We start from the raw sequence: 27,589 nt of genomic DNA, 5'->3' as shown, positions 1-27,589 counted from the left end.
AGAGAAAGATACGAAACCATGATATGAAGCATATTCATTGTGGGGATAAATCTGCATCAATACACTCGACAAATACTAGGTTTGTCAATAGTACATCAATCCAGAAGGTGGCCGCAATTTTGGTTCCAAAGAGTATCAGTCCGATACTTCCAAACCAAAAGGGGGCAAGACAGGTGAACAATAGAAAAGTTATAAAAGTCAGAACTCTGTATTTCTCCCCGTATATGAATAAAAATGCAGATTTTCAGGTATATCAAGTTAAAGCGCCAATGGTTATTGCCAAATGAAAAGGCGTCAATGGTTATCGCCAAATGAAAAAGCGCCAATGGTTATCGCCAAATGAAAAGGCGCCAATGGTTATCGCCAAATGAAAAGCACCAATGGTTATTGCCAAATGAAAAGCACCAATGTTTATCGCCAAATGAAAAGCACCAGTGATTATCCCCAAATGAAAAGCGCCAATGATTACCGTCAAATCATCAAAAGCCGTCATCGCCATTGCTGTATTGCCGACACAAAGGCCATTTTATTAATCTAAATTTATCGAAATTAATAGCACCACCAAGCTGATACATTATTCTAACTATAAAATTTTGTTTCATATCATCAGCAAGGGGCAATATATCAATTTCGATTTATTACCTTTAGCAGGGCCTATAAAGCCAATTGTATATGAATATCATCGGCGATGGCAATCTATCATCTATGGCAGTGGAATAAGCTTATAAAACCAACCACATATAAAATCCTACGAAAATGATGGCGATCTATCATTTACAGCAGTAGAGTTGAGCATATGAAGCCAACTACGTATAAGACTTATCATCATTGGCGATGGCGATACGATGAAATTATTCGGGCAGCAGTGAGAAGCCTGTGGCCCTAAAAAGCCCATAAAGAGTGTCATGTGCACCCATGTGGGCAGTAAATGAAGCAATCACGTAAGACCTATGTCGTCTGTACAGTTTCCGATAGCGTCACAAGGGCTGGCAAGAAGATGCCCTCTCGTGAATGGGTCCGACTTGGCAGACGAAGAAAAAGTGAGTCTCTGAAGCAAGATGACTCCCCAGATCCTTGGCTTGATTTCAGTAGTAACGTATGAGTACAAGTCTCTGAAGCAAGATGACCCCTCATTGATGGACTAGCGACCCTGGATTTGGTACCCGAAGGTAGCCTTGCACGCCACGTGAACTCTAGAGAGTTATTGTAGCCAACCCTGTGCGTAAAACCTACCGAGTTCACTACCCCGGTAGCTTCACTGGGCCCCTTTGATGGATCGCGGTTTGTGAACTCCCCGACCGCAATAAGCCTAGTGAACTCTAGAGAGTTACCGAGGCCATTCGTGCAAGACCTGACTCCAACTACTTATGAGTCTAAAAACTGTGATTGCTCCAACTACTCATGAGCTTAAACTGTGTGTGAAACTAACTGAAACAAAAATTCAGCACTGCCTATGAAAAATAACACCATGTAGGCAATAATATCATGCTAACAATCATCATACAAAAGCATGTTTGCAATACATGCACAAAATTTTTGAATTATCAAAATTCATTCATGATGTTTAAAGGACAAAGTATGAAAGTGACAACAAGCATAAAAAGAAATTCATACATCCTCTGACATTCTTAATGCAAGCATGTATCGTCGAAAATCCTCCTTTAATTGCACTTCTACAGCTGCATTGTCCAGCTCAGCGTCGACAATAAGCTTAACTTGATCAGCTACGTCAGCCAATTCTTGTTCCAAGGAAATTATCGTTGCCTCCCCCTTTGAAATCTCTGATCGTTCCGGATCAGCTATTCGCCTGTTGACTTCGATATCAACTTCAAGTTTGCTAGTTCTCAAATTGGCTTCGCGTTGTTGGGCTTCCAAGTCAGAGATTTGTTGTTTTAAGCTCAAAATCTTCTCACTTATGATCGCCGAAGAATGCTTAGAAGCTCTCACCTGCTCCTCGAGTGAGCTGAATTCTTTATCATATCCAGAGATTGTTGTTGCTGCCATGGAAACTTTATCTCTAAGCTGCAATAACTCTTTTGGGCGAGCGAGAATCTCAGGAGCGATGGTCATGTCTTGAGCAGCTCCCAATTTGCGAAATGTCTCGCAGAAGTGAGAAAGAGATTCGCGCAAGGGAGAGATGTTGATCTTTGCTATCCTTACAGCATTTTCTAGGGATGCCAGCACTATTTCCAAATCTGACCACTACGTGGGATCTTTGAATATATACATATATATATATAGCTGCTAATAGAGAACTCTTTAACAAAATCAGTGCAGGCAGGGGAATCTTCTCTAAAGATATTATATGCGAGACAGTAGCAACAGAGCTGGAACTTGCAGAACCGCTAGAAATAAGGCAAACTACAAAGTTTATAAGAAAGAAAACACAAATCAGAAGACGAATTGCGAAATATTATTATGAAACTGGGAAATGGAATAAAATACCTGCAGCCGTCGAAATCATTGGAGCAAGGATTGTTGTTTCTACAGGTTGCATTTCTTCAGGAAAGGAAGACGGGCCAGGCATGTCTAAAGCCATGTCAGCAAAAGATGGTGCCCTAGCTTCATTGCTAGACGCAACTATAGTTGGAGTAGCGGCATCAATTGGTTCCGTTGGGAAAACTATTCCACGAACCACTATACTGGTTTTAATTGGGAGCTTGAGAGGTGGCCTAGCTTTTCTAGGAGAGCGCTTACCAGAAGGAGCAGCCGAAACGGTTTGAATCATGTCTATGGAAATTGGGAGAGTCTCTGGAACTGTTGTGACATCAACTGGAGGATCCGAAAGCATTGTGTGGAAGGGGAGAATACTTGCTACTGAATGATATAGTCAGATCGGCACCGAGTGTATCCTCATACTCTCCATAATCGAGGGGTTCTTCTTCTTCGCCGACTCCTATAGATGTAGCATGGGGAATAACATCTTCTTGAGGGACCCCTTCATCAACTTCAGTGGTCGTAACGATCTGTTCATCATCACCCACGTCTACCTCTCCTTCCTCTACTTTCACCTCTTCTCCTTCTTCTTCATTTATATTCAATTCGCCTCTTCCCCCGAGTCGCCAAAAGGCGACTCACTTCCGTCAGAAGAAGAACCACTGGAAGAGGACCCTTCACCTTCTTTCTCTGACGATGATGAATCCAAGACTGGTTATTCAACAACCACTTGTTTCCCTTTCCGCGGAGGTTGTCTCTTATTGACAAGGGCAGGGTCTTCCTCAGCGGCAATCACAGGAGATGCAGAGGACCTGGCCTGAGTCTGCGATCTAGTGACAGGGGATGATGAATCCCTGCGAGCGAGTAGACGGTGGTTGAGGAACAGGTGGAGATATTGTTTGGGGTTCAAAGGATCCAGCAACCACTGGGGCCATTTGAAGTTCAGAGGGTCCAACAGTCGCTGGAGTTGGAATGGGATCTGTTGACGCAGGAATCTGGGAAGTGTCTACAGCATTTGTAGTGGCATCTTCTCTACCAGTGTGCCTTCTTTGAGCCTTCAAGTATGTCAGAGGGAATCCGTCGGCGATCCAACCCTCAAGAGTGTTGGTAGGCTTAATTTCACGAATGGGTTCTTCTAAAGAGATTTTTACGCAGGCTTCACCTAGAGCGGGGGCACGATCCCGTTCAACAGTATGTCCAAGTCCTATAAGATTACATTTTCTGATTCTAGGAGCAAGGATCCATATGGGAGAATCCACTGGCATACAGCAACGGATCGGGAAAGATTGGTGTGCCCACCATCTCATCCAGGGATATGTCGTGCGAACAAAACATCCGAAGCCAGGAATGATGAATTTTGAATTAATTCGTGCTGCAAGCAAAATCAATCCCCAATTGTAGGGACCTACACCATAGCTTCTCATGGCACGGGTCACCACTTCGGGATGTTCATGAACGGTTTGATCGTATCCAAATTATCATGCGAACCTACTTGGGTAGTAGGGTTCCCTCCAGAATTCACTACCTTCCCGCAACAGCAAACTGTTGGACCGTATTGAAATAAAGAAAGAACGTTCGGCAGGAGGAAGTTTATCGTCATCACAAGTCTCATGGTCCACAATATACTGAGAGAATGAGAATTGATAAAAGTCATCACAAGTCTCATGGTCCACAATATACTGAGAGAATGAGAATTGATAAAAGTCAATGGCAACAGTTGACTCGATCATGTCGATCACCCACTCATACGTTCTTTTTTGCATTACTCTCTTCTAATAATGACACAGAGGAATGCGCAAAGGATGAACGTAGGCATTTTCCGAATCATCATACATCCAAGGAAAGTAGACACCTAACCGCCCAGAAAAGTAGTGCCATGGTGTGAACGCCGAGCTGACTCCAACAGACGGGTTCTGACAATGAGTGGTGGCATCACCAAAAGCCCTGTATAGTGAACAAAGAACAGGGGGCGCTAGCAAATATTTCCGACCCTCCGCTAGTCCTCCCGCGACGGCGAATACGAAAGGTCTAATGGCATCAGCCCATTTGGAGCTAGGAAGTACGACGATGCTGAACCAATATGTGAGGAACGCTACTAATTCACCCTTGGGTGTGTATTCTGGGGGATTTCTTATTCTGCGACAAGCATTCTCCAAGTCGTCAGAATGGCTATTTTTTAATCTGCAAAAAGAAGAAGAGAAGTGTAAGCAAGATGAGTATCAGTGAAGTGCATAAAGTTATGACACGAGAAAAAGAATTATACCGTAGCTCCTGAGAAAAATGAGCCTGCCAAAGAAATTGAAGGATCTTCTTAATGTCAAGAAACTTGGACATTTCTCTAAACAGTTCAACTAAGGCATCAGATACTAATGCCTACCTTTTGAAAGGCGAACAATGAGAGAATTCTTCATTTGTGGGGATGTATTCATCATAAAAGCGACCTGTTATGGGAAGTCCCGCCATTCTGTGCAGGTCCCAAAGGGTGATGCTAACTTCGCCCAGAGGCAAGTGGAAGGAATTGGTGGTAGGACACCAATAGCTAAGAAATCCCTCATAGACCATGTGGTCTTTTTGGAAGTACTCAGAAGTGGCTTCGATGGCGCCATAAAGGCCAACTTCCGTCAGTACAGCATAATGTTTGTTGAGGATGGCTTTTGCCCAGTCAGCATAATATTTACATGCGGATAAGAAACCGCATGTTCGGAATTCTCCATTTCCCCACAATGATCTCCTATCCCTGAAACGCAAGTGTAATGTTTTGTAGAAGGCCGTAGGAAACAATTCGTGGGGATTGTAGCAAGGAATGAGAAACCACATGGGATGCATATCCCCGACTTGTTGCTTTAATCCTCTTTCCGATAAGATGCCCTCCAGCATCATAGGTTCCTTCATGGACCAATTTGGAGTATACATCATTCTGCTTTGAGTCGTCCGATCCGTAGGTTCGCTTTAAAGGATGAACTGATGACGACATATATTCACAAGGATTACTATCGGCTCATTCCTGAAGGGGCTATTGAATTTTATGATACTGTCTTAAGCTTTTACAGTATCCCAGGTATTCGAGAGCTTTCTTTTCTTATGTTCCTTAATTTTCTCCTAAACCTCTTAGTCTTTCGCTTCTTCTTGAAGAAGGATGGCGGCGGTGTGTCTTCCCTAACAGGAGATCGAGCAATGTCAGTACGAAGATTGGTTGTTGATTTTAGCCATGTTTCCCAATCAATCTCCCAGCCTTGTTTCGGAGGTCCAAGTATGTCTCCGGTGAGTATGGCTTGGCATATTGGCCAAAAGAGTGTCTTAATTCTATCAGAAAAATCAAGGACTAGCAGGACAGGTTCTTTTATATAAGTGGGTTGTTTCTTGGTTACTTTAATCCTTTTCCTTGGCCATTCCTCATAAGTAGGAGGGGAAGAAGCAGATTCGGGAATTAGAGAAGGCATAGGGGCCGAGGGAGAAGGTGCAGAGATTGGAGACGAGGATTCAGGATTTTGAGAGGAGCTTGGAAGACTAGCATGAGAGGGTTGATCAGTGGGTGGTTCTATGAGGCGATATATTCGTTTTATACAGCCATTACGGAAGGGTCAGAGAATTGGCTAAGTCTGGAAGGTAGAAAATTCGGCAGAGTTTCAGAACAAAGAATTTCGCACCGAGTGCTGGAGAGTTGCGCGGACTTTGAGTTGCACGAACTCTCAGTTACGCGGTAGGCCAAGTAGCGCGGCGAGCAGAGTAGCGCGACAAGCAAGTTGCGCGGTCTGCGAGTTGGATGTGTTTCAAGTAGCGCAGAAAAGGGGTCCAGGCTGGGAGGAAAAGTTTTGAAGTGAGCAAATGATTGGGGAGTTCAATATTTATAGCCGGACAGACCCTCTTGCGAAGTTGCGCGAGAGGAGTTGCGCGGGGTCACACAACTCAGGTCACAGGTGATGAATTTTTATCCTTCAAATTGACTTAATAAGTGGTCAAATCTCGGATCAAGGGGGCATCTGATAGAGCATAAAATTTGGTTAAGGAATCTAAGAAGGAAGATTGAAGAATGAAATAAAGCATGAAAGAGAGAGAAGCCGAGTTGCGCGGGTTTTGAGTTGCGCGGGAACCTGAGTTGCGCAGTCCTGTGCAACTCATCATAGTTGCGCCGACCCACGCTACTCTTCTCAGAGATGATTGGATCGAAGGTGTAAAGTGGGGTCCGCAGCTCGGAATTCGAGGACCCACACATGCGGAGGCCTATAAATACCCCCTATCCCCTCATTTGCGAGATCAAATTTCTAGAAGACCAGTGCCTCTGACGGGTATTGGAGAGAGGAGAGAGAGAGAGAGAGAGAGAGAGAGAGAGAGAGAGAGAGTGAAGAAAGCTGAGGAGTAGCGCGGGCCCGCGCTACTCATGGAGGAGTTGCGCGGGCACTCTATAGGGCAACAAGCATGTTGATTTTCAGAAGTTTCCCAAGTCATTTCAAGTATTTCAAGGGGTTCTGGCATTTCCTTTATCATATTAAGGGAGGGAGATGCATGCATGGAGAAAATCTGTACAACTCATCTCTCAGGGAGATATGAATAACATGAGCCAGAATACTGCCAAAATTTATATTTGAATATGTTTCAGCACTCATACTTTCGGTTTTATAAAAATAAAAAAAATAATTAAAAAATTAAAAAAAAAACTCTATCCTGAAATCAAAGGATCAAAAGGATGTAATGAATTCAGAATGAATAAATTTGATGATTATTCTCTCTATTCTTCTTCTTTGTTATTATTAAGTAAGATAATTCCCCGAATCAAAATGCTTTTCGTTTCTGGTCGAAACAGGTCTAATCATAACCATTACATAATCCCCTTCATTAAATTATGTCCACCTACGATGTTGGTCAGCTGAACATTTATAATTATCATTACTCGCATTTATTCGTTGTCTAACATGTGCATGCAAGTCATGAATGTGTCGTGCAAATGCATTAGCTGACTCAGAAGATCTTTGGGTAACTGACGTGGGTAACAAGTCTATGGGCATCCGAGGTTTGTACTCACTAACAATTTCAAATGAACTCAACCCTGTAGATCTATTGACTGAACTGTTATAGGCGAACTCGGCTATAAGTAGAATCAAATCCAAAGTTTTCACATGTTCACCCACTAAGCATCGTAGGAGGTTTCCAAGGCTGCAATTAACCACCTCAGTTTGGCCATCAGTTTGGGGGTGGTATACAGTAGAAAACTGCAAACGTGTTCCCATCATGTGCCATAGTATCTTCCAAAAATAACCAGTAAATCTGACATCACGGTCAGACACTATGGTCCTAGGTAAACCATGGAGTCAGACCACACCATTAAAAAAAACCTTAGCAATATTAGACGCATTTGAAATTTTAGAACGTGGGATGAAATGCGTCATCTTAGAGAAGCGGTCCACAATAATAAAAATGGGATCGTGCTTCTTAATCATCTTAGGAAGCCTAAGCATGAAATCCATGCTAATGTCTTGCCATGGAGCATGTGGCACAGGTAATGGCGTATATAATCCAGAATTTTTCTTTTGCTGCCATCTGACACGTTCTACACTACCCTAAAATTTTGGCGACATCTCATTTAAGACTTGGCCAGTAAAAACGATCCTCTACGAGGACAATAGTCTTATCGCGGCCAAAGTGGCCAGCTATCCCTCCCGAATGAAGCTACCAGACGAGGAATTCACGGAGGGACGTACCGGGAATACATAAACGATTTCCTTTAAAAAGGAATCCATCTCTCAAAACGAAATTCCCCGCACTTTGCTGATCACTCGAGAGTGACATATAGGCAATGTTTGAAGTATCGGTATCGCTACAAGTTTCGTTGGCCAGGGATACAGAAACATCATCGATATCGTCGATAATATCGCTAATAACCAAAAATGTGGGGAAACATGGGAAAAGTGGTGGAATTTTAAGCCAAACTTTAGGAGATGTTAAAATGTACATATTTACATATTTAGAAATATAAAAAAAAAAAAAGAAAAAAAAAGAATGCATATATAACAAGTTTCCATTAATGGGGCCTTAAAAGCGTGTTATTGTAAGAAATCAGTCCAACTATCCCATCCGACCTATTTAACCATCCAAACATCCATCAATATTGCAAAATATCAACAACACATGATATTTCACCAAGAAATCATCAACAATTCGAAAGGAAACGAAAGATCGTGGTCTCAATATTGCTCATGTTGTGATATCGATAAAATCGAGATATTATCAATGACAAATTGAACACTACATACAACGATGTGCTCATGAAAAAAAATTGAAATAAATTTTTTTTTCTAATAAACAAAATTTTGATGATATCAATACGTCGGCGATATTATTGAAATATCGTCGATACACTTATGATATAAACATTACCTAGAATTTACATGGTAAAAAATATTGGCGATACACTGGCAATATTGATGCATTGGCAATACAAGCAAGGTGTCCCAAATCAGTTACGTATCGGCCGTAACGGCCGATATGTAACGGTAACGGTGGGGTCCGTTACGTGATACGGGGGTGTAACGGGCGTTGGGCCGATTTTGCAACCGTAACAGCCGTTACAGGCCCGTTACGGGCGTAACAGCCGTTACTGACCCATAACGGCTGTTACGGGCCTCGGAAAAAGAAAAAAAAACGTACTTCTTTTCCTTTCTTTTCTTCTTCTTCTTCTCTTTCTTCTTCTTCTTCTTCTCAAGCAGCTGTGGCTGCGGCCTTCTTCCTCCTCCTCTTCTTCTTCTTCTTCGTCTTCGTCGTCTTCTTCTTCTTCTTCTTCTTCTTCTCTCTCTCTCTCTCTGTCTCTCTCTCTCTCTCTCTCCCTCTTTTTTCTTCTCTTCTTTCCCTCTTTTTTTCTTTTCGGTTTCCCTCTCCTTTTTTTTTTTTGCAGGCGTACCACACACCAGCTAGCTGTAGGTACGTGTCACGCTAAGACGAGCGCTGACACTCCTCGAGCTCCGAGTTGTACGAACGGTTCAAAGGAGATCAAAGTTATATGGGCTCCACAGTGATGTATTTATTACATCTACATCGTTCATCTATTTTCAGAGATCATTTTAGAGCACTACCCAAAAAATGAATTATATCCAAAGATCATCTGGAGCACACCAAAAATAGCAGCGGAGATAATATTTTCACCGTTAAACAATTCGTAGGGCCCACGGTAACATTTATTTTATTTTTTTTCTATTAGCTTGTTAGTACACCTACTGTCAGATCACACTTCACTAGCCACCCCCGCTAGGGAATCGATGCCAGGACCTCGGTGTTAAAACGAGGTATCTTTCACTCAGTCCACCACTTTCCATCCAATCTGATCTGATCAGACCCGAGTGGGCCCCACCATGATGTATATATTTTATCCATGTCGTCCATCCATTTTGCCACGTCATTTTAGGTCAAGATTTAAAAAATTAATAATATCCAAATCTCAGGTGGACCACACCATAGGAAACAGTGGTTATAGAATGCTCACCATTAAAATTTTCTTAAGGTCCACTGTAATGTTTATTTTCAATCTAACCTATTAATTGGGTCACACTGACGTGGATGAAGAGAAAACAGACATGTCAACTTGATCTAAAACTTTTGTAGCCCCCAATAAATTTTTAATGGTGAACGTTTAATTATTGTTGTTTCTTATGGTGCAGTCCACCTGAGCTTTGGATGTGCCTCATTTTTGGGCTCATGCCCTAAAATTATTTGGCAAAATGATTGGACGATGTGGATATAACACATTCATCACGGGTGAGGCCCAAAAAACTTTGACACATGTGCTTAAAAAATTGTACACGAGACATATATTAACTTAAAATTCAGCAATTAAATTATGGACTGCAATTGCTAACTCACAATGCCAAAATCAAATTGTTTGAATAGTTTTAATTGTTAATTTGTGGACTTTTATTTTTAAAAATAGGGCCTTTTGATTTTTTTTTCATGATTCACTATCCAATAAATGTCCACCAATTCATAAGTGGGATAATGACAATAAATTGCATGAATTTGAGGCTGATTTGGTGCATAGATTGGTCCTCCAAGTCAGCCCCAAATTGGCAACGCCATCTACCTGAATTTAATTTCATTTTTTTAAAGAACTATTGGGAGAAATGATATCAAGTTGTTAAGTACATAAATTAGATATTTAGAAAATTAAATATATGAATTTTGTAGTCAAATTCAGGTTATCTGGTTCATAAATTCATCAGACAGTCCGATACAACTTCTCACCAAAGAGTAGACTGTTACACCACCATAAACATGTTCCAATTTATAAATGAATGCATATTTGGAATGCTTAGAATATTCCGGATTTAATCCATATTTTTTTGGCAAAAAAAAAAAAATTTGCGCCGTTACGTCCCCGTATCCGTATCGGTTTCGGAGGGCACCGTTACGCCAACTGATACCGATACGGGACACCTTGAATACAAGCGACACCTAGAATTTACATAGTTGAAAATATTGGCGATTACATTAGCAATATTGATACATTGGCGATACTTAGCGATACATTGCTAATACCTGAAGTTTCTGATTCTACCAGCATTATTGGTGTTGCTAAGCTGGAGATAAAGACAATATCGGAGATATTTCGGTAATATCAGAGATAATTCGAACACTGCATATAGGTACCCCCAAAATCTGAACATGTGGGGTACTCGTCTCTCAGTTGCTCGAAGCCGACAACTCCTATACTCAAAGACTTGAGCAACACCACTTTACGGCTAAGGGCATTAGCTAGTTTATTCTCTACTCCGGCATCGTGTTTCAAGAGAAACGAATACTCTTGAAGAAACGCAACCCATTTAACATGTATTGGGTTAAATTTCTTCTGGGAGTGAAGATAACGTAATGCCTCATGATTAGATAATAAGACAAATTCCTGCGGTAGGAGTGAGTGACGCCAATGTCTCAAAGACTGCACTACTGCATAAAATTCCTTATCATAGGTAGAGTATTTTTGTTTTGTCTCATTCAGTTTCTTACTGAAATAGGCAACAAGATGACCCTCTTAACTCAGGACTCCACCTATACCAACACTAGATGCATCACATGCAACTTTAAAGACTTTAGAAAAGTCGGGAAGGTGCATGACATGAGCTTCAACCATCTTGCCCTTAATTTCTTTGAAACCCTTAACTACAACTTTCGACCACTCGAATTCTCCCTTCTTCATACACTCTGTAATAGAAGCCATAATCGTACTAAAACTCCTAATGAACCGACGATAGAATGTGGCTAGGCCATGGAAGCTTCGCACTTCATGGATGTTCCTTGGTTCAGGCCAATCAACTATGGCCTTTGTAAGTGTTATAATGTTTAAAGCACACTTTGTTTGTCAAATTTCGTTTAGTCAAAACATATTATCAAGAGATCTTCAAGTATGGTTCAAGATCATGGTTCAAGCCTAGTCCAAGTTTTAGTGGAAGATCAAGCTCAAGTTCAAGTAGAAGATCAAGCTAGAAAGACAACATGAAGTCAAGATAAAATGATGTTCTAGTAAAAGATCAAGCTCCATAAAGAAGTTCAGGTCTTTAATCTACTTCAAGACAAAGAAGTTCAGTCATTTCAGGTATTATAAACCCTAGAAAGACCTTAGGTTTAGGTGCTTTCAAAAACTATTTAAAATTGGATTTTTATGCTTGTAATTGGTTAAGTATCGATCAGCCTAAGGTTTGGCTTAACTAGCCTAAGTTTTACTCGGCCAGTCCTAGAACAAATCGAAGCAAAGCAGAAAATTTGTTGCTTCTTCGGCCAGTCGAGTGGCCTGCTTGACCAATCGAAGGGCAATCTTCGATCAAACCTAGGTTTCTTGGCTCAAAGTCCAACAATTGAATCCGTTCGGATTTCGGCTCCTTCGACCAATCGAAAGACCACCTTCGACCAGTCGAATAGAGCTTTCGACCAGTCGAAGATTTGTTAAATCTTATCCCGGTCAAATCTGAAAATCCGTTGGAACTGAATCCAGTGCTTGGGCTGAAGACTGTCTTAGGCCAATCGAAGAACCAACTTCTTTGCCTATAAATTGAGGTTCTCTCTCAATCCGAAAATTCATTCAAGACTATCCAAATCGTTCTGCAAGTGAGAGAGAAGCTCCATTTATATTCAAGCTATTTGAACAGTATTTATAAATTACTTTTTATAGCTTTTTGTTTAATTCCTTAATCTCAGACTCTATCATTCTGATTCTAAAAAGAGTGGATATTACTCTTCTTGTTGAGATTTGAAGGAATTAATAGAAGTAGCCATTGGTTTAATCTTAATTAAAATCAATAGAACCCTGGATCTTTTCTATCGAACTGAACATTGAACATTCGACATTCAAGAAAAAAAGTTCTTCGGCTACAGCTTCTTCTACGGTGAAGATAAGTATACATTTGTTTACTTTCTGTATTTGGTTTTTCTGAGATAGCCAGAAAATCTCAGTGAGCGTTTTTGTTTGTGATAGCCCAGTAAAATCACAATTGTCTCAGGTTTTAAGGTGACCTGAGAAAACCTGATTCATAGTGAAAGCCAAGATTAAGTGGAGAGTAATTTTGGGAGTGGAGTAGGTATGGCTGTTTAAAAACAGTTGTTGACACACCAAACCACTATAATTCTTGGTGTTTGTGGTGAATGTTTTTATTATTTTTGTGGTGAATGGTTGTAATTTCATTTCAGTACAAGTGGTGAATGATTGTAATATTTATTTTACTTACTCTTACTTAGTTTGGAGTTTTGATTTTAATCACATTCGTGAAATAAGGTTGTCCTACCTAAACTTGTTTGGGTGAAGGTTGTTCTACGAATCAGTTTCAATCAACGTTTCAATACTAAGGCAATTGAGATCTCTGATTTATTGATTATTCAGCACTTTATTCGATTATTTGGCATAGTCCTATTCACCCACCCCCCCCCCAAGGACTTCTTAAGCTCTCCTTTTCAACCTTGACTTTCTCTAGGTCTGCACACATCCCTTTTGCTAACACTATAAACCCTAAGAACACAACCTGATTGGACATGAACGAACATTTTTTAAGGTTAGCATATAATTTCTCCGCCCTAAGGATGCTACAGACCAACTTCAAATGTTCAAGGTGTGATTCTCTAGTGATGCTATAGATTAGGATATCATCGAAGTACACCACTAAGAATTTTCCCATGAACGGTCTCAAGACCTAGGTCATCACCCACATGAAAGTGCTGGGTGCATTAGTCAAGCCAAAAGGCATGACCAACCACTCATATAGCCCATCCTTCGTCTTGAAGGTTATCTTCCGTTCATCACCGGGGCGTATACAGATTCGGTGATATCCACTCTTGAGATCTATTTTGTAGAAAATGGTGGATTTAGCCATCACATCTAACATGTCATCAGGCCTAGGTATGGGAAACCTATACTTGATCGTGATTTTGTTGATGGCTTTACTGTCCGCACACATGCGTCAAGTGTCGTCTTTCTTAGGTATCAGTAAAGCGGGTACGGCACACGGGCTCATGCTCTCCTGGATGAAACTCTTTTGTAGGAGTTCATCTATCTGTTTCTTCAACTCTGCATGCTCTGCAAGGTTCATCCTATAGTGAGGAAAGTTTGGTAGAGTCGACTCAGAGACAAGATCAATGGCATATTGGATGTCCCTCATGGGTGGCAACTCATCCAGCAAATCCTCAGGGAATACATTTCCATACTGACCAGGGCTACCTCGTAGGGCAACTATACTGGTACTTCTGGTGTAGCCTCTTTAGCCACTAAGGCATATACTGTCGAATCCTCCTTAGTCTTTCTTTCAAACTCTTTAGCTGTGATGATGTGGAGAAACTTGGGTGTGGATTTCCTTTCTTTAGGCTCACTAGCCTTCTCACCTTTTTTCTGTGCAGTGTTTTATAGTGGCATAGGATTAATTTTGATCTTCTTATCGTTATGCATGAAGGTACACACATTAGAACGGCCGTAAATCGTGACGTCATTATCGAATAGCCACGGTCTGCCTAGGATGATGTGACCTACATCCATAGGCAACACATCACATCACAGGGACTCCTTATAAGACCCAAACTCGATAGGTACAAGACATTGATGGGTGACAGGAAGGGAAGTCTTGTCTCCCCATGAGACTTTGTACGGGTCAGGATGAGGGGTGACCTCTAACTTTAGACGGCCTAAGGTGCTAGTGGAAATTACATTCTAACAGCTCCCGTTGTCCATTATCACCATACAATTTTTCTCGCCACACTTAGCGATCATGTAGAAGATAGTGTTGCGACGCCAGTCAACACTACTTCTAGTCCGGGCTAGCACACACCTGACAACTGCTAGTGTGTCATCATCACCCACCTTATCCTCATCACTCAATGATCCTACGGGTTGATATTCTTCAACTTCAGAGTCGCCTTGATCATACTCGCTATCCTAGAAATCACATATGACTAAGGCTTTTCCTTTGCTCTTAGTGGGACATTGAGTTACAAAATGGCCAATATTCTCATATTCATAGCATCGCACATTCTGTCCTCCACCTGGACCAGCACCAAGGACGCCTTTTCCCTTGTCATCCCTAGGCCTAGGTGGAACATTCACCTGTGCCCTGGGTTGATTACCAATGTTGGGTCTAGTTCCTTGAGAACCAGTCCTAACATTAAAGTCTCAAGAATCGAACTGTCTTGTGATAAGAGTCTTCAGATACTACTCTAATTCTTGCACCACTTGGTACATATCATCCAAAACTGTCACAGGACGAGCCCAAAGCTCACGTTGAAGATCCGATTGAGGACCCGTCTTGAAACATGTGAGCATTACTAGAGGGTCTTCCTCAATGTCACACCGCATCATAAAATCCTCAAATTTTGCGATGTATTCCGTGACAAGCATGGATCCTTGGCGTAAAGATTGTCATTGTTCCAGGATCTTCTGGCGATAAGAGAGAGGGAGGTACTTCTCTCTTAGCATAGTTTTCATCTCACTCCATTGGGTAACGGGAGCTCCTCCCACCCATTCAATCTTATGCTCATTAGTGGTCCAATACATCTTCGCTTGCCGCAAGCCTCATTTTGGCAAACCGCACTTGTCGGTTCTCTGACATCTCATGCCACTCAAAATAGTGGTCCATGTCAGCTAACCAATCAAGGAATGCCTTGGGGTCAAAGTGACTATCAAAGCTCAGGGCATCAATCCTGACATTCTTCATATCCCTCTCATCAGGATCAAAGTGGTCCTGATATACCTGTTCTCTACCCACATGCCCGCCATTGGTGGGGGTTTGTCTTGGGGCTGGCCCCTCACCAACACCACCTGCCTAAGACTACACATCTCCCCCAACAGTGGGGTTCTCCCTTTGGGATGCCTCTAAACGCTCAAATCTAGCCTCGGTGGCGGTCAGTTTTCGTTCGATATTTTTGTTGGATGTCTCTATGGCAGTTATCTTTTGGAGTAATTGAGCGAGGTAGTCGCTTAATTGCTCGTTACTCATGATGGGATATTGGCCAAAACCCTTACCACTTCTAGTGGGCATACACCAAAAACTCGAACTCGATTTTCCTAAACTCGACTCTAAGGTTTGAACAGACCTCAATATGGATGTATGATCCTATTTCTATATGATGAATGAATGCTGCAGATTTTCAGATTTAATTAGAATGAAAACACAAATCTGGAAATTCATATTTATATCTCATAGGACTGTGATTCTGAAAAATTAGGTTCGCAATTTCTATGGGATGTAGATCTGGAATTATCTAGACAATCCTAGATGAGAAAACGGATGATCCTTAGTTCGGATAACTCGATCTAACAAAAACCATGCAAAAACTAAAGCTTTGATACCAAATTTGCAGGATAGTCTAAACTAGAATGCATCTGTGAGCACATAAATGATCCGGCGAAATAAACTAAGCAAATCAATTGAAATATTCACATTCCACATCATAGTAAAGATAATAATAAAAGGAACATGCAATGGTTGCAGACCATCATCAGAATCCTGCAGTACCGTATTCAAATCAAATCATGCGTGGATTGGATCCGACGAAGGATGGGACCTCCCGATCTTACATAGTTTCAATCCAACAATCAATGCAGCTTCTCTAGTCCAGGAAATCAATGGATTTCTGGAATAGGGACGGCTGGAAAATCTGAGAGAGGGTTGGGATCAATTCTCAGATTTTTAGGGTCAATAGCAACCAAAAAAAAAAAAAAACTAGGTATAGAAAGAGAAGAAGGTTGGAGGGCTAGAAATAGAAGTTAGAAGAATAGAAGAGATTAGGGGAAGAGAAGAACTTACCACAGAGAGAAAGGGGAAGGAGGCATCAAGCTTTCATTAAAAAAACATCATTAGGTTTAGGGTAGAAAGCACCCTATTTATAAAATTTGGATTTAAAAGAAAATGACTAAAATACCCCTATAACAAAAGTAAAAAATAAACGCGCAAAACAAAGCTTTTTAAAAAAAAATTAAAAAAATCATGCATAACAGATCGGTCTTCTAACTCATCCTACACGTGTGTCCTCCTAATGTAGGGCCTTCAATTAATCCAATGACACATGTAAGGTATTCAAAATCATCCTTAATTGTGTCATTAACAAGGTCTTCAAAATCATCCTTAGTTGTGCAATTAACCAAATCTTCAAAATCATCCTTGGTTATGCCATGAACCATCATCGAGCCATAAAGATGTATTCGTCGGCCGCCTTCGTCTTTGATAAACTTTGAAGGGTCTGATGTCTGCATCATATTTGTTTCTCATCTTCCGGACGATTGGGATGAATACATGCTTTCAAGGATCTTTCTCAAAGCAGGAGAGGTCAAAGAAGTCGTTCTTTCCTGCAGGAAGGGTTCTTCTCAGTCCAAGGGGTTTGTGTTTGTAAGGATGGGATCGTTGGAGGACGTCTCCCATGCTCTCCTCTCCGCACCAATCAGGGTTCAACGTGATAACATAGGAAACAGGAGATTTCAGAGAGTTCTCCTTGAGTTTTCTGTATTTTACTTGATCATGAGAGGCCACATGAGGAAGAGAAATAATCCTAGACTAAAACTTTTCTCGAATGAAGTGATAATCAACCTCAATATGTTTTGTCTGTTCATGATTAGAAGCAATCTGGATAGCGCCAGTGTTGTCTACATGTAGTGAAGTTGGGGCAACAACACATATGCTGAAGTCTAAAAGAAGGCTGCGTAACCAGAGGATCTCACTACAGGCAGAGGACATACCTTGATACTTAGCCTCGATGCTAGACTTAGAGATTGTGGGCCACTTCTTACACTTCCAAGATATAAGAGAAGTGCCAAGAAATATAAAATAGCCAGTGGTATAACGACGGGTGGTTGCACAACAAGCCCAATCAACATCAGCATAGGCAACCAGCTCATGGAAAGATGTAGATGAGAAAAATAAGGATCTATCTGAAGTGCCTCTCAAGTAGCAGAGAATACATAAAATGGCAATCATATGTAAGGTGCGGGGTTCAGCAACAAATTGGCTAATGACCTATACAGCATAGGCGATATTGAGCCTAATCATTGTTAGGTAAACAAGACTCCCAACAAGGCAACAGAATAAAATAGGTTGCTCCAAGAGATCACCATGTTGTTTTCCATATTGGACATTCAACTCCATAGGTGTCTTGACGGTTCGTTGGTTAGAAGATGTGCCAAGTTAATCAAATCCCAAGTATATTTTCGTTGGCTGACAAGTATACCCTTTATCAGTATGAGAAATTTCAAAACCACGGAAGTATGTAAGGTGGCCCAGATCTTTCATATGGAAAGATGATTGAAGAACTTGTTGAAGCTCCGTGATTCCAGCTGTCACTGCTAGTCAAAAGTAAACTGTCAACATAAACAAGCAAGATTACAATACCATGTGATGACGATCGTATGAATAAGGAAGGATCATGATCATTTTACCGAAATCCTGCACTACTCACAACCTTGTAGAATCGTTGAAACCAGGCACAAGGGGCCTATTTTGAGCCATATAAAGCTTTTTGAATTTTGCACACCAATTTTTTCTGATATCTCTTAGAACCAGGGGGGCGAGCCATGCCATGAAGAAAAACAGTCTTAACGACCATCTGGCGAATAGCTTGACCATGAGTCACGACAACTGCAAGAAGACTACGAACAATATTCATCTTGACTACTAGGGCAAAGGTCTCCTCATAGTCAGTGTCATACTCCTGCCTATAGCCTTGGGCCACAAGACAAGCTTTATACCGATCAAGAGAGCCATCCACTTTGAGCTTTGATGGAATACGCCCATTTACTACCAATCACTTGTCAACCAGGTGGGCAGGGAACAAGATCCCATGTGTGATTATCTACTATTGTTTGTAACTCGTTCATCATAGCGTCCTGCAAACATATTGCACAGAAGCCTGAGAATATGAGGTAGGTATAGAAACGGACTCAAGACTAGAAAACATAAAGTAAATGAGTTTGTTTGGAGGGTGTGATGGACAAGTGGAACAATGTATCTCAAGATAGGGTTTGGGTTTGGCACGAGGGTGGGTTTCAAGCGGAGATGGGTTTGGCTGTGACAAGGTTGCGCCGGATTTGGGCTTCTGGCCGGCAATGGCGGCGTGACACGACAAGACAACACTTGAAGGCCAAAAAAGGTGGGGTTGCGGACAGGGCAGCAACAAGGTTGATGGGCGTGGGCACAAGATCGCGACAACAAGTGGTGGAGCAAGAAGACAATCTTGATCGAGAGGGCCACGATGACTAGCGACAAAGAATGGTCTCAATAATCGATGGCCCAGATGAACAGCTCTGATACCATGATAACACAGGAAACACGAGATTTTGGAGACTTCTCCTTAAGTTTTCTATATTTTATTTTACCCTAGATAGGATTTAAATAGAAGAATACAATGTGAAAAAATGGATATACATGGAATAAAACTGATATACATGGACGATAATGAAACTGATCCTATCCAGGACCAACTATAGATTTTAAGAATCCGTCTATAGTTATCACAACGACCACCAGATCTCCATCCAAATGGCAAAGTACAGCCTCAAGCCAATGTCGAAGAGGCATACCCCCATAATTGATGGTACCCACAGCCGATGCGGAAGAGGCCTACCCCCAAAGCCAATGATAGGCCCCAAGCTCCCCCAGGACCATTGAAACCCCCCTCAAAGACGCTCAGCCTCCCTCGCACCACCGGAAGATCTTTCAAGGACGCTCTCATCTTCTCCGCCCCAATCCACAACCTTGATTACCCCGCCGATAGCAGCCAACCCTTGAATCCAGAAATTTACTATGGTCTGGCCCCAAAAATTCAGGTTGATCGATCCTTAGTTACAGAAGCAGAGGCGGGCTACGCACAGTCTAGTTATCTATTGTTCCATAGATTCCGCTTCATCAGATATTAGGGTATGGCTGCTTCGTTGTTGCCATCTAACGAAGGGGGATTTTGGCCTGAAGCCCCTCGGAGAGTTCGATTTCCTTCTCAATCGCAAGCTAGGATCTTGCCTCAACTCTATCCTCTTGGCGATAGCTTTGAACGGCAATGGCTTAGTGTCCACGACCTGTAAATGGGAGAACTTCTCTGTTTTTGCTTTGAAGATGTTTGGTTCATATTCAACAGCATCCCCATAGAACTCTGGAACTCAGAGTTCCTTCTTGCAGTTGGTTTGTGTATTCGTGAAGTCATCTAGTTTTCTCCGTCGATCGAGTTGAGGTGGGAGCTCCGCTTGACTCACATCCAAATACGAAAGAAGAATCTCTCCCCACTGACATCCAGTATTCCTATCAAGGTGGGTGATGATCATCTGACTATTTTAGTCAAGCAAGAGAATTTGGCTGATAATTTCTCAAAATCCATGATGTCAAAGCAACAAAAACCAATGTAGCTAAAGAAGCATCAGATGCTAGGTGCTCCGGCAAAACATTGCCCACAATTCAATTAGGTGCGAAGAGAAACATGTGCCAGCCTCCCACCCTCATCACCTCATGCGAAATCCTCTCCATCAATCCATTGCTCCAGAAGGCAGATCATATCCATCGAAATTCGATGATGGAGAGTGGGACATGTGTTCAAGCCACAGGTCAGCTTTCTCTCCTTGCCACCCATAGCTTCGAGCCATCAAAAGCCGATTTCTTCAAGATCCATTTCCCACCTCTCGACAGTTGGCTCCCACCAATTGAGGCCCATCCTCCCCCACCCAACACTTGTCAAGTTCCAAGGGTCGTTGATTGCAACATCTCCTTACGTCAAGAGATCCTACAGCCTCTTGGATGGCTCGAGGAGTTCTCTTCCCAGCATTTTAACTTGATAGTGTCAACCCCGATAGAGGATGATGTCATCCCTTCTTATGATCAATTTGTCTCAAGGGAGGGAGGGACGACATGTAGCACTGCCATATCAAACCCCAACCCATCAGTCGCCCCCTCATTCCTCGATCCAGGTTTGGGTTGCAATGACATCATCGAGGAAGATAATGTGTCCACCTCTAATGCTTCCTCCTTGCATTCAAGAGATCTCGACGACGATTCTCATCTCTCTTCGCAAGATCTCAACAGCTCCTCTATCGACAATTGGGGTCCTTGAGATGTCTGCCTCTGAAATTGACTCAAACCTTGATTCCTACAATCAAATGCGTGTCCATCCCCCCAGGCCTCACTCGTTTCACTAAAAGGACATCATAGCAGATCTTGCCTATTCTCTTGTCACCTTTGGCGTTCTTCTTTCAATAAATTTTGTTAATATAAAAAAACAAAAATTAAAAACCTAAAAGGACTTGGATTTCAACATCAAAGGAGATCAAGGCCACTAAAAAAAGAACACAATGTAGACATTGATGCGCAAGAATCCTTTTAAAAAAATACATTGATACGCATGAGGTACAATGTGTGCAATTCAAAATGTTGATGTGATAGGAGTTCTACATCTGGAAAGACGCATCTTGTAGTGGTTTTTCATTAAAAAATAATGAGTGGAATGAGAGAGAATTGTTTATATAGATTGATAAATATGCACATCTCCTCTCTTTGGAAAGATCGAGCGGTGTCTATGTAGAAAGATATACACATCTCCTGGGAAGGATAGAGATGTGCCAATTTAGAGAGATACATTTCCCTTTTGTGAAAGATGGTGATGTCTATCCAAGAGTCTATTTTTAGTTGGGTTAGTTATTTATTTTATTGGCATGCAAAAGCCTATACATAGGTCTATATGTCACCTTGAGAGGCATTATCATTGCTTGTTTTATTATCGAAGTAGTGGAACATACGGACTTTTCTTTCCCTCTTCTTGTTTAGCCAAGACAATACAATCAACAAGGTAGTACTTTGTATCACTTGCCTTAAATTCTTTTCTTTCTTAGTTGTTACTCTCTCTATCTAGAGGGTTAATTGCTTATATGTCAATAAAGGTGGTAGAATGGGGTATGAAAGCTTGTTCGCTTGCCAGGGATAGCACCTTCTGTAGGCTTGACTCACAAAACAAGATTAGTACAGCTGACTCAAAACAGGTTGGGAGTTGGGACATGGCTATGATGATGACAATGATAATTTTAGAGATGTTGGTGATGATGCACAACACAACAATTTTATTCAACGAAGCAGAAGAACAACAAGGGGCTGGGCATGCCAATTCCACGATGTAGGATCACAACCATTCACCAAAAAGGGTCTAAGATAGACCTAATATGATTGCTAATAGAAGATTGGGAAAAATCAAGGATCCAATTGGATTCTACAACCCACAAATCCAATCGGATGGCACAAAGTTAACAACCGATTGGATTGTGGGGCCCATGAGCCCAATCAATTGAATTTTTAGGGTTTATATACAAAATGTACAAGCATATTTTATAGCTTTGTATAATAGACAGCCATACAAAGCCTTGCAGCTGCATGCATAAAGTATTTAAATAGTATTCAAGCTCTCTAGTTAATTTCTTTATTTTTTTTTCCTTATTACGAATTACTGAAGGACTAATTTTGAGTTAATTTAGAAAAGAAAGTGAGGGACAATAGGATTTAACTGCTTCATTTGATTCTAATTATGATCTTTTTTACAAGGAAGGTTGTATATACATTATCATACATGTGGAAAAGATGAGATACATTCATTTATAGAAGAGCTATTTCGGTTCTTGCAATTGGAACTTCTTTTAGAAGTGAGACTCTTTTTACATTTTTGTGATGGTGAAACTCCACAAATCTATCCTCTATTTGGTTGTTTACTAGTTCTTTTAATCTCTATTTCCTATTCCTTATATCTCTTTATATGATTGCATCTGCAATGGCTTGGATGAAAATTGGAGAGCCCAAATGTGAATTTAGAAGCTGTTCCCACTGTTAAAATCTAAAAAAAGGAAAGTAAGGGCATGTTCCTTAGGCTATTCTTGGATAGAAACAAAGCTAGTTTGGTTTATTGTTCCTTTTTCTTTTTCGCTATCCTTGACAATGAACGGAAACATTGATCTTGGTACTTTTTACAGCTTAAGTTAGGCTGGATGTCAAGATCTTTTAGAGACAAATGAATACTTCAAATGACCTAAGCTCAAAAACCATATGCCATTCCTAAACATCACAAGAGATGCATCAAAGACGAATTTATAGGCGCTATATGATAGCACTACAAAACCATTAGCCAATAGGAGAGTTCTATAAAGAATCCATTTACCTTATGGCATCAACCTTTTAGTAAGCATTTGAAATCTATCTAAATTATGTAACTTTATCACAAGTTATGCTCTAAAGACCAGCAAAAAGTACCTAAAAGGAAGAAAAGAAAGGTGAGATATGAAAATCATAATACATCAATTTTCTTTTGCATGATGAAGAAAATTATGTACCTGAACTTCTTGCCAGGTCCACCTGCTGAATTTTGCAAGCAGGGGTATTCACGTCCCTTACTAAAAATTCAGCACCATACAAGAACAAGGAATCATTGGATAAATCCTATCCTGCTCCCTTTGAAGTTCTTTTACGCCTCTTGATAAGCCCCTCCATTAAAATAATATAGGTGGAGCCATTTATAGAAATTCCCTTCTGCATCATCTCATTCAAAATGCATATGGCTTCCTTGAACTTCCCCTCGCTACATAGCTCATCAATGCGCTTCGAATAAGTAGCAGAACTAGAATCAGAATCTCCCTGTGGAGTTTCATCATGCAACTCATGATTCTTCTCCAATTCTCTTCCTTTAGAGTGGACTTTCTCAAATGCAGCAAAAGTGAATTTATCATCCAACTTTCCAGCAGCAATCATCTTCAATAAAAACTTCTCTGCTTCATCTGTCCTGCCTGCCTCCGAAAGCCCACATAGAACTGCATTGTAAGTATAGTTATCGGGTGCCAATTTCTTCTCCTCCATCTCAGTGAAAAGCTCCAATGCAGTATCAATCTTCCCTCCATTACACAGGCCCGCTATCAATGTGTTATATGTAATCACATCAATGGTTTTCCCCTTCGAGACCCACTTGTCAAAGAGTTTGAGAGCCTTGTCCAACATCTTCTCCTTGCAGAGTCCATGAATAAGAATGTTGCATGTGATGGCATCCGGCTTGAAAGAATTCTCAACCATCTTATTGTGAAATTGGAAAGCTTGCTCCAAATCCCCTTCCATGCAATACCCATGAATAAGTGTATTGTATGTCGTCTCATCTGGCACCAAGCCACTTTCCAAAAGCTCGTTCAACTTGCTAATCGCTTCATTGGTCTTCCCTGCCTTACAGAGCCCTGAAATAACTGAATTGTACGTAATAATACTAGGAAATATATCTTTCTTCTTCATCTCATCCCAAAGCTTCAACGCCCCATCTACATTCTCATTATTGAAGTAACCCACGATCAGTGTCCCGTAGCTGACCTGATCGAGCGTGTATCCTCTCCTTGGGGCACTATGCAACAACCTATGTGCCTCATCGAGCCTATTCTCCTTACATACATAATGAAGGATGGTATTGAGTGTCACCGTATCCATCTTTAAACCTTTCCCAAGCATCTCATCCATTAATTTAAATGCTTCACCCATGTCCCCACCTTTACAATACGTATTGATCAATGTATTGTACGTAATGCAATCAGGTGAGAATCCGCTCTCTTCCATCTTCCTCACCGCCTTGCTCGCCTCCACCATCTTCCCTTCGCTACACAGCCCATTAACCATTATATTATGCGTGACCACATTTGCCCTCACACCGTTCTCCTCCATCTCACTCAAAAGCTCAAATGCCTCCGAGTTACTCCGCCACTTGAAGCACCCATCAATCAACGTATTATATGTCACGATATCCGGCGACAGTTTCAACCTCTTCATCTCATCCCGAAGCCGGAATGCCTCATCGATCCTCCCTTCCTTGCACAACCCATCAATCAGCATGTTGTAAGTCCAGACATCTGGCAAGAAATCACTCCGTGTCATCAACTCGATCGTATTCACTGCCTCCTTCATCCAACCCAAACGGCGATATGCGGAAACCAACGTATTATACGTGTTCCGATTTGGCGACAGCCCTCTAGACTTCATGTCAGCAAGCAAATCCCTCGCTTCATTCAAAAGGCCCCGCTTACAAAACCCATCTAGAATTGTATTATATGTGACATTATCCGGAGCACAATCGAATTTCTCCTCCATTTCGTGTAAAACCCTCATCGCATCCTTAAGCTTCGATTTTGAGCAATAACCAAAAATCAAAATGTTGCAGGTGTTTGTGTTGGGCTTCACGCCGAGCGCAAGCATGTCATTGAAAATCTCGCAGGAAAGAGGAAGGGAAGATGGGGAAGAAGACCTTACCATGGAATTGAGGAGAGTGTTGCAGGTGAGGAGGGAGGGCTTGCGGCGGACACGCTTCATGCGCTTGAAGATCTGGACAGCGAGGTGGGGGCGGTGGGAGTGAACATAGGCACCAATGGAGGTGTCAAGGAGGGCACGGGAGGGGAGTGGAAGGCAGTGGAGGAGGTGGCGGTGAAGGAGGTGGTGGGGGTGATCAGAAGCGATGAAAGAGCCAAGGATGGAGCGGGCAGCAGGGAAATTGGAGGAGGAGAGGAGGGAGGAGAGGAGGGAGAGGACGGATGGGAGGGCGATGGTGGGATTGGAGAAGGTGGGAAGGTGGGATTGGCAGAAGTGGTAGAAAGAGAGGGAGTGGCGGGGTTTGGGGAGGGAAGAGATGATAGATGGAATGAGAGAAGGAGAGAGGAGTGGGATGAATGGGAGGAGGGATTGGGTTTCTGAAGGGTTTGGGGAGGATGTGAATACTGAGGTTATTTTCTTGATTAGGGTTTGAAGATTTTCAGGTTGTGGATTGAGTGGAGGAGGTGGTGAGGATGTGGGTGTGGCCATCCTGATTCAAGGGTCAGGATTTAAGGATGGATGGATTGTTGTTTTTTTTTCTCTTTTTCTACTTCTTCCCCTTCTTTGATTCTCAGAGAGAGAGAGAGGGTGGTGGGGAGGCACAAGAGTTGCAGAAGGGGTGGGCGTGATGACATTTCTCCTCTTTGAATTGGGAGGGAGAGACGAAATTACAGCAGCGAGCTACGCTGGGATGCTAGGTGGGGCCCACTGTGACGTTTGTGAGAAACCTACACCATCCATTCGTTTTAAGAGATCATTTTAGAATGTAAACGCAAAAAATTGATGGATCAAAAACTCAAGTGGACCGCACGAGAGGAAATAGTGGGGATGAATTGAACGTCTACCGTTCAAAACTTCTCAGGGCCACAAAACTTTTGTATCAATATGATATTGTGTTTTCCCTTCATCCATGTTTGAGTGACCCTGTGAACTGGTTGGATGACAAATAAACATCACTTTGGGCTCAGGAAGGTTTCAACAGCGGACGTCATTATCCCCACTGTTTCCCGTGGCGTGGTCCACTTGATCATTGTATATGCTTCAGTTTTTAGATCATTTTATTAAATAATCTGATAAAATGGATGGAGGGAGTGGATAAGACACATACATCACAGTAGCCCCCACGTAGTTTACTCGGTACGCAATGCGTCCTACGCCAAGCCACAGCCATAGTGTCTAATATCCCGATATTACTGAAAATATCGCAATATTCTCACGGAAAATGATTAAATAACCTTATCTTGAGGATGCATCCATATTTTTAAAATCTCATTAGCTTTTTATTTTTGTTTTTCGTGAAATTTATTGGAATTTTTAAGTTACGATGATATTTATATGATTTTGCTAATGTTTCCACCTTCATTGGCCATTGGCACCTTGATAAATTCCTTAAACATTTGAGTCATACAAATAAGAGCAAGCCATGAGTGTAAGAATTATGTAAACCCTAACAAGGGATAAATCAAAAAATCATAGTGTTTATTACGGGGAAAATGGACTGACTAATAGAAAAAGGTCAAGTCGTAACTTTATGCGCTTGACCGAGCCATGCAATAACAGAAAATCTATACCTAAATGAAAGGAACCCAACCGCTCGACTAAGGAGATAGGTCAGCATGTCCCAGGTCAAAATGGACCGCCTCCTATCAAGGTTCGACCTCGTCCGCCCGAGATCCCGATCGAAGATCTAGGAAGCCTGTCGCAATACGAATCCACTCAAAATCTCGGCCGAGAATCTGGGGCGGTCATTACGACTCCTAATAGGATTATAATCCTATTACAAGATATCCAATTAAATGAGGAAACCCCTCCTACACCACCGCCTCTCCTCAACTATAAATAGGAGCACCTCTAATGGTGAAAGGTACGCACAATCTCTAGCCTGAAGTTCTTCATTCAACTGAGACCCAGATTCCATACTTGATTTAGGCATCAGAGGGTCCCCTGCACGAGTCGGGGTCTTCCTTGTATGTTCTTTGTGCAGGTTCACAGGTCTAGGGAGGGCTAACCAAATTTTTATATCAACAGTTTTGCGTCATCTATGGGAACGACGTAGAAAGCCGTTCTCATCTAACCGTGGTTCAACAATGGCGAAAGGGAAGAAGAAAGCTCTGGCCTTCTCTGTTGCACCTGACCTTGCACCGCCAGAACAGTCTGTCAGCCACAGGGATTTTTCTTCCCAACTCCAGGCTAATTCTGCACTTGCACGGCTGATGCAACCATCCCGGAGTTGAGGAGGACAACTTATATCCCTTGAGCAGCAAGTTGAAATGTTGAACAACAATATAAACTTCATGAAATAAATGTTGGAATAGCTACATCCCCGTCCCTCACAGAAGGTTGGGCAAATGATAGGACCAATGGTTCAA

At 41.8% G+C, this 27,589-nt stretch overlaps 1 protein-coding gene across 21 annotated transcripts in view; it reads right to left on the bottom strand.

Annotated features, from left to right (window-relative positions):
• LOC131218945 (pentatricopeptide repeat-containing protein At2g16880) overlaps window positions 1–25,904 on the bottom strand; it is a 50,516-nt gene extending 24,612 nt beyond the window's left edge. For 19 of the 21 annotated variants that reach the window (XM_058213844.1, XM_058213849.1, XM_058213842.1 and 16 more), the window contains exon 1: window positions 23,222–25,904. In XM_058213844.1, the coding sequence (XP_058069827.1) occupies window positions 23,328–25,709 (2,382 nt within the window). In that variant the 5' untranslated portion in view covers window positions 25,710–25,904 and the 3' untranslated portion in view covers window positions 23,222–23,327. Of the gene's footprint in view, window positions 1–23,049; window positions 23,142–23,184 lie in introns of all 21 variants that reach the window. The other 2 variants (XM_058213846.1, XM_058213845.1) reach the window with 2 other exon arrangements.
• Window positions 25,905–27,589: the final 1,685 nt, after the last annotated feature.

Source organism: Magnolia sinica, chromosome 11 (assembly GCF_029962835.1).
Source record: "Magnolia sinica isolate HGM2019 chromosome 11, MsV1, whole genome shotgun sequence".
Taxonomy (NCBI): Eukaryota; Viridiplantae; Streptophyta; class Magnoliopsida; order Magnoliales; family Magnoliaceae; genus Magnolia; species Magnolia sinica.
Note: the sequence above shows the minus strand (reverse complement) of the source record. Positions and strands in the feature narration are given on the sequence as shown.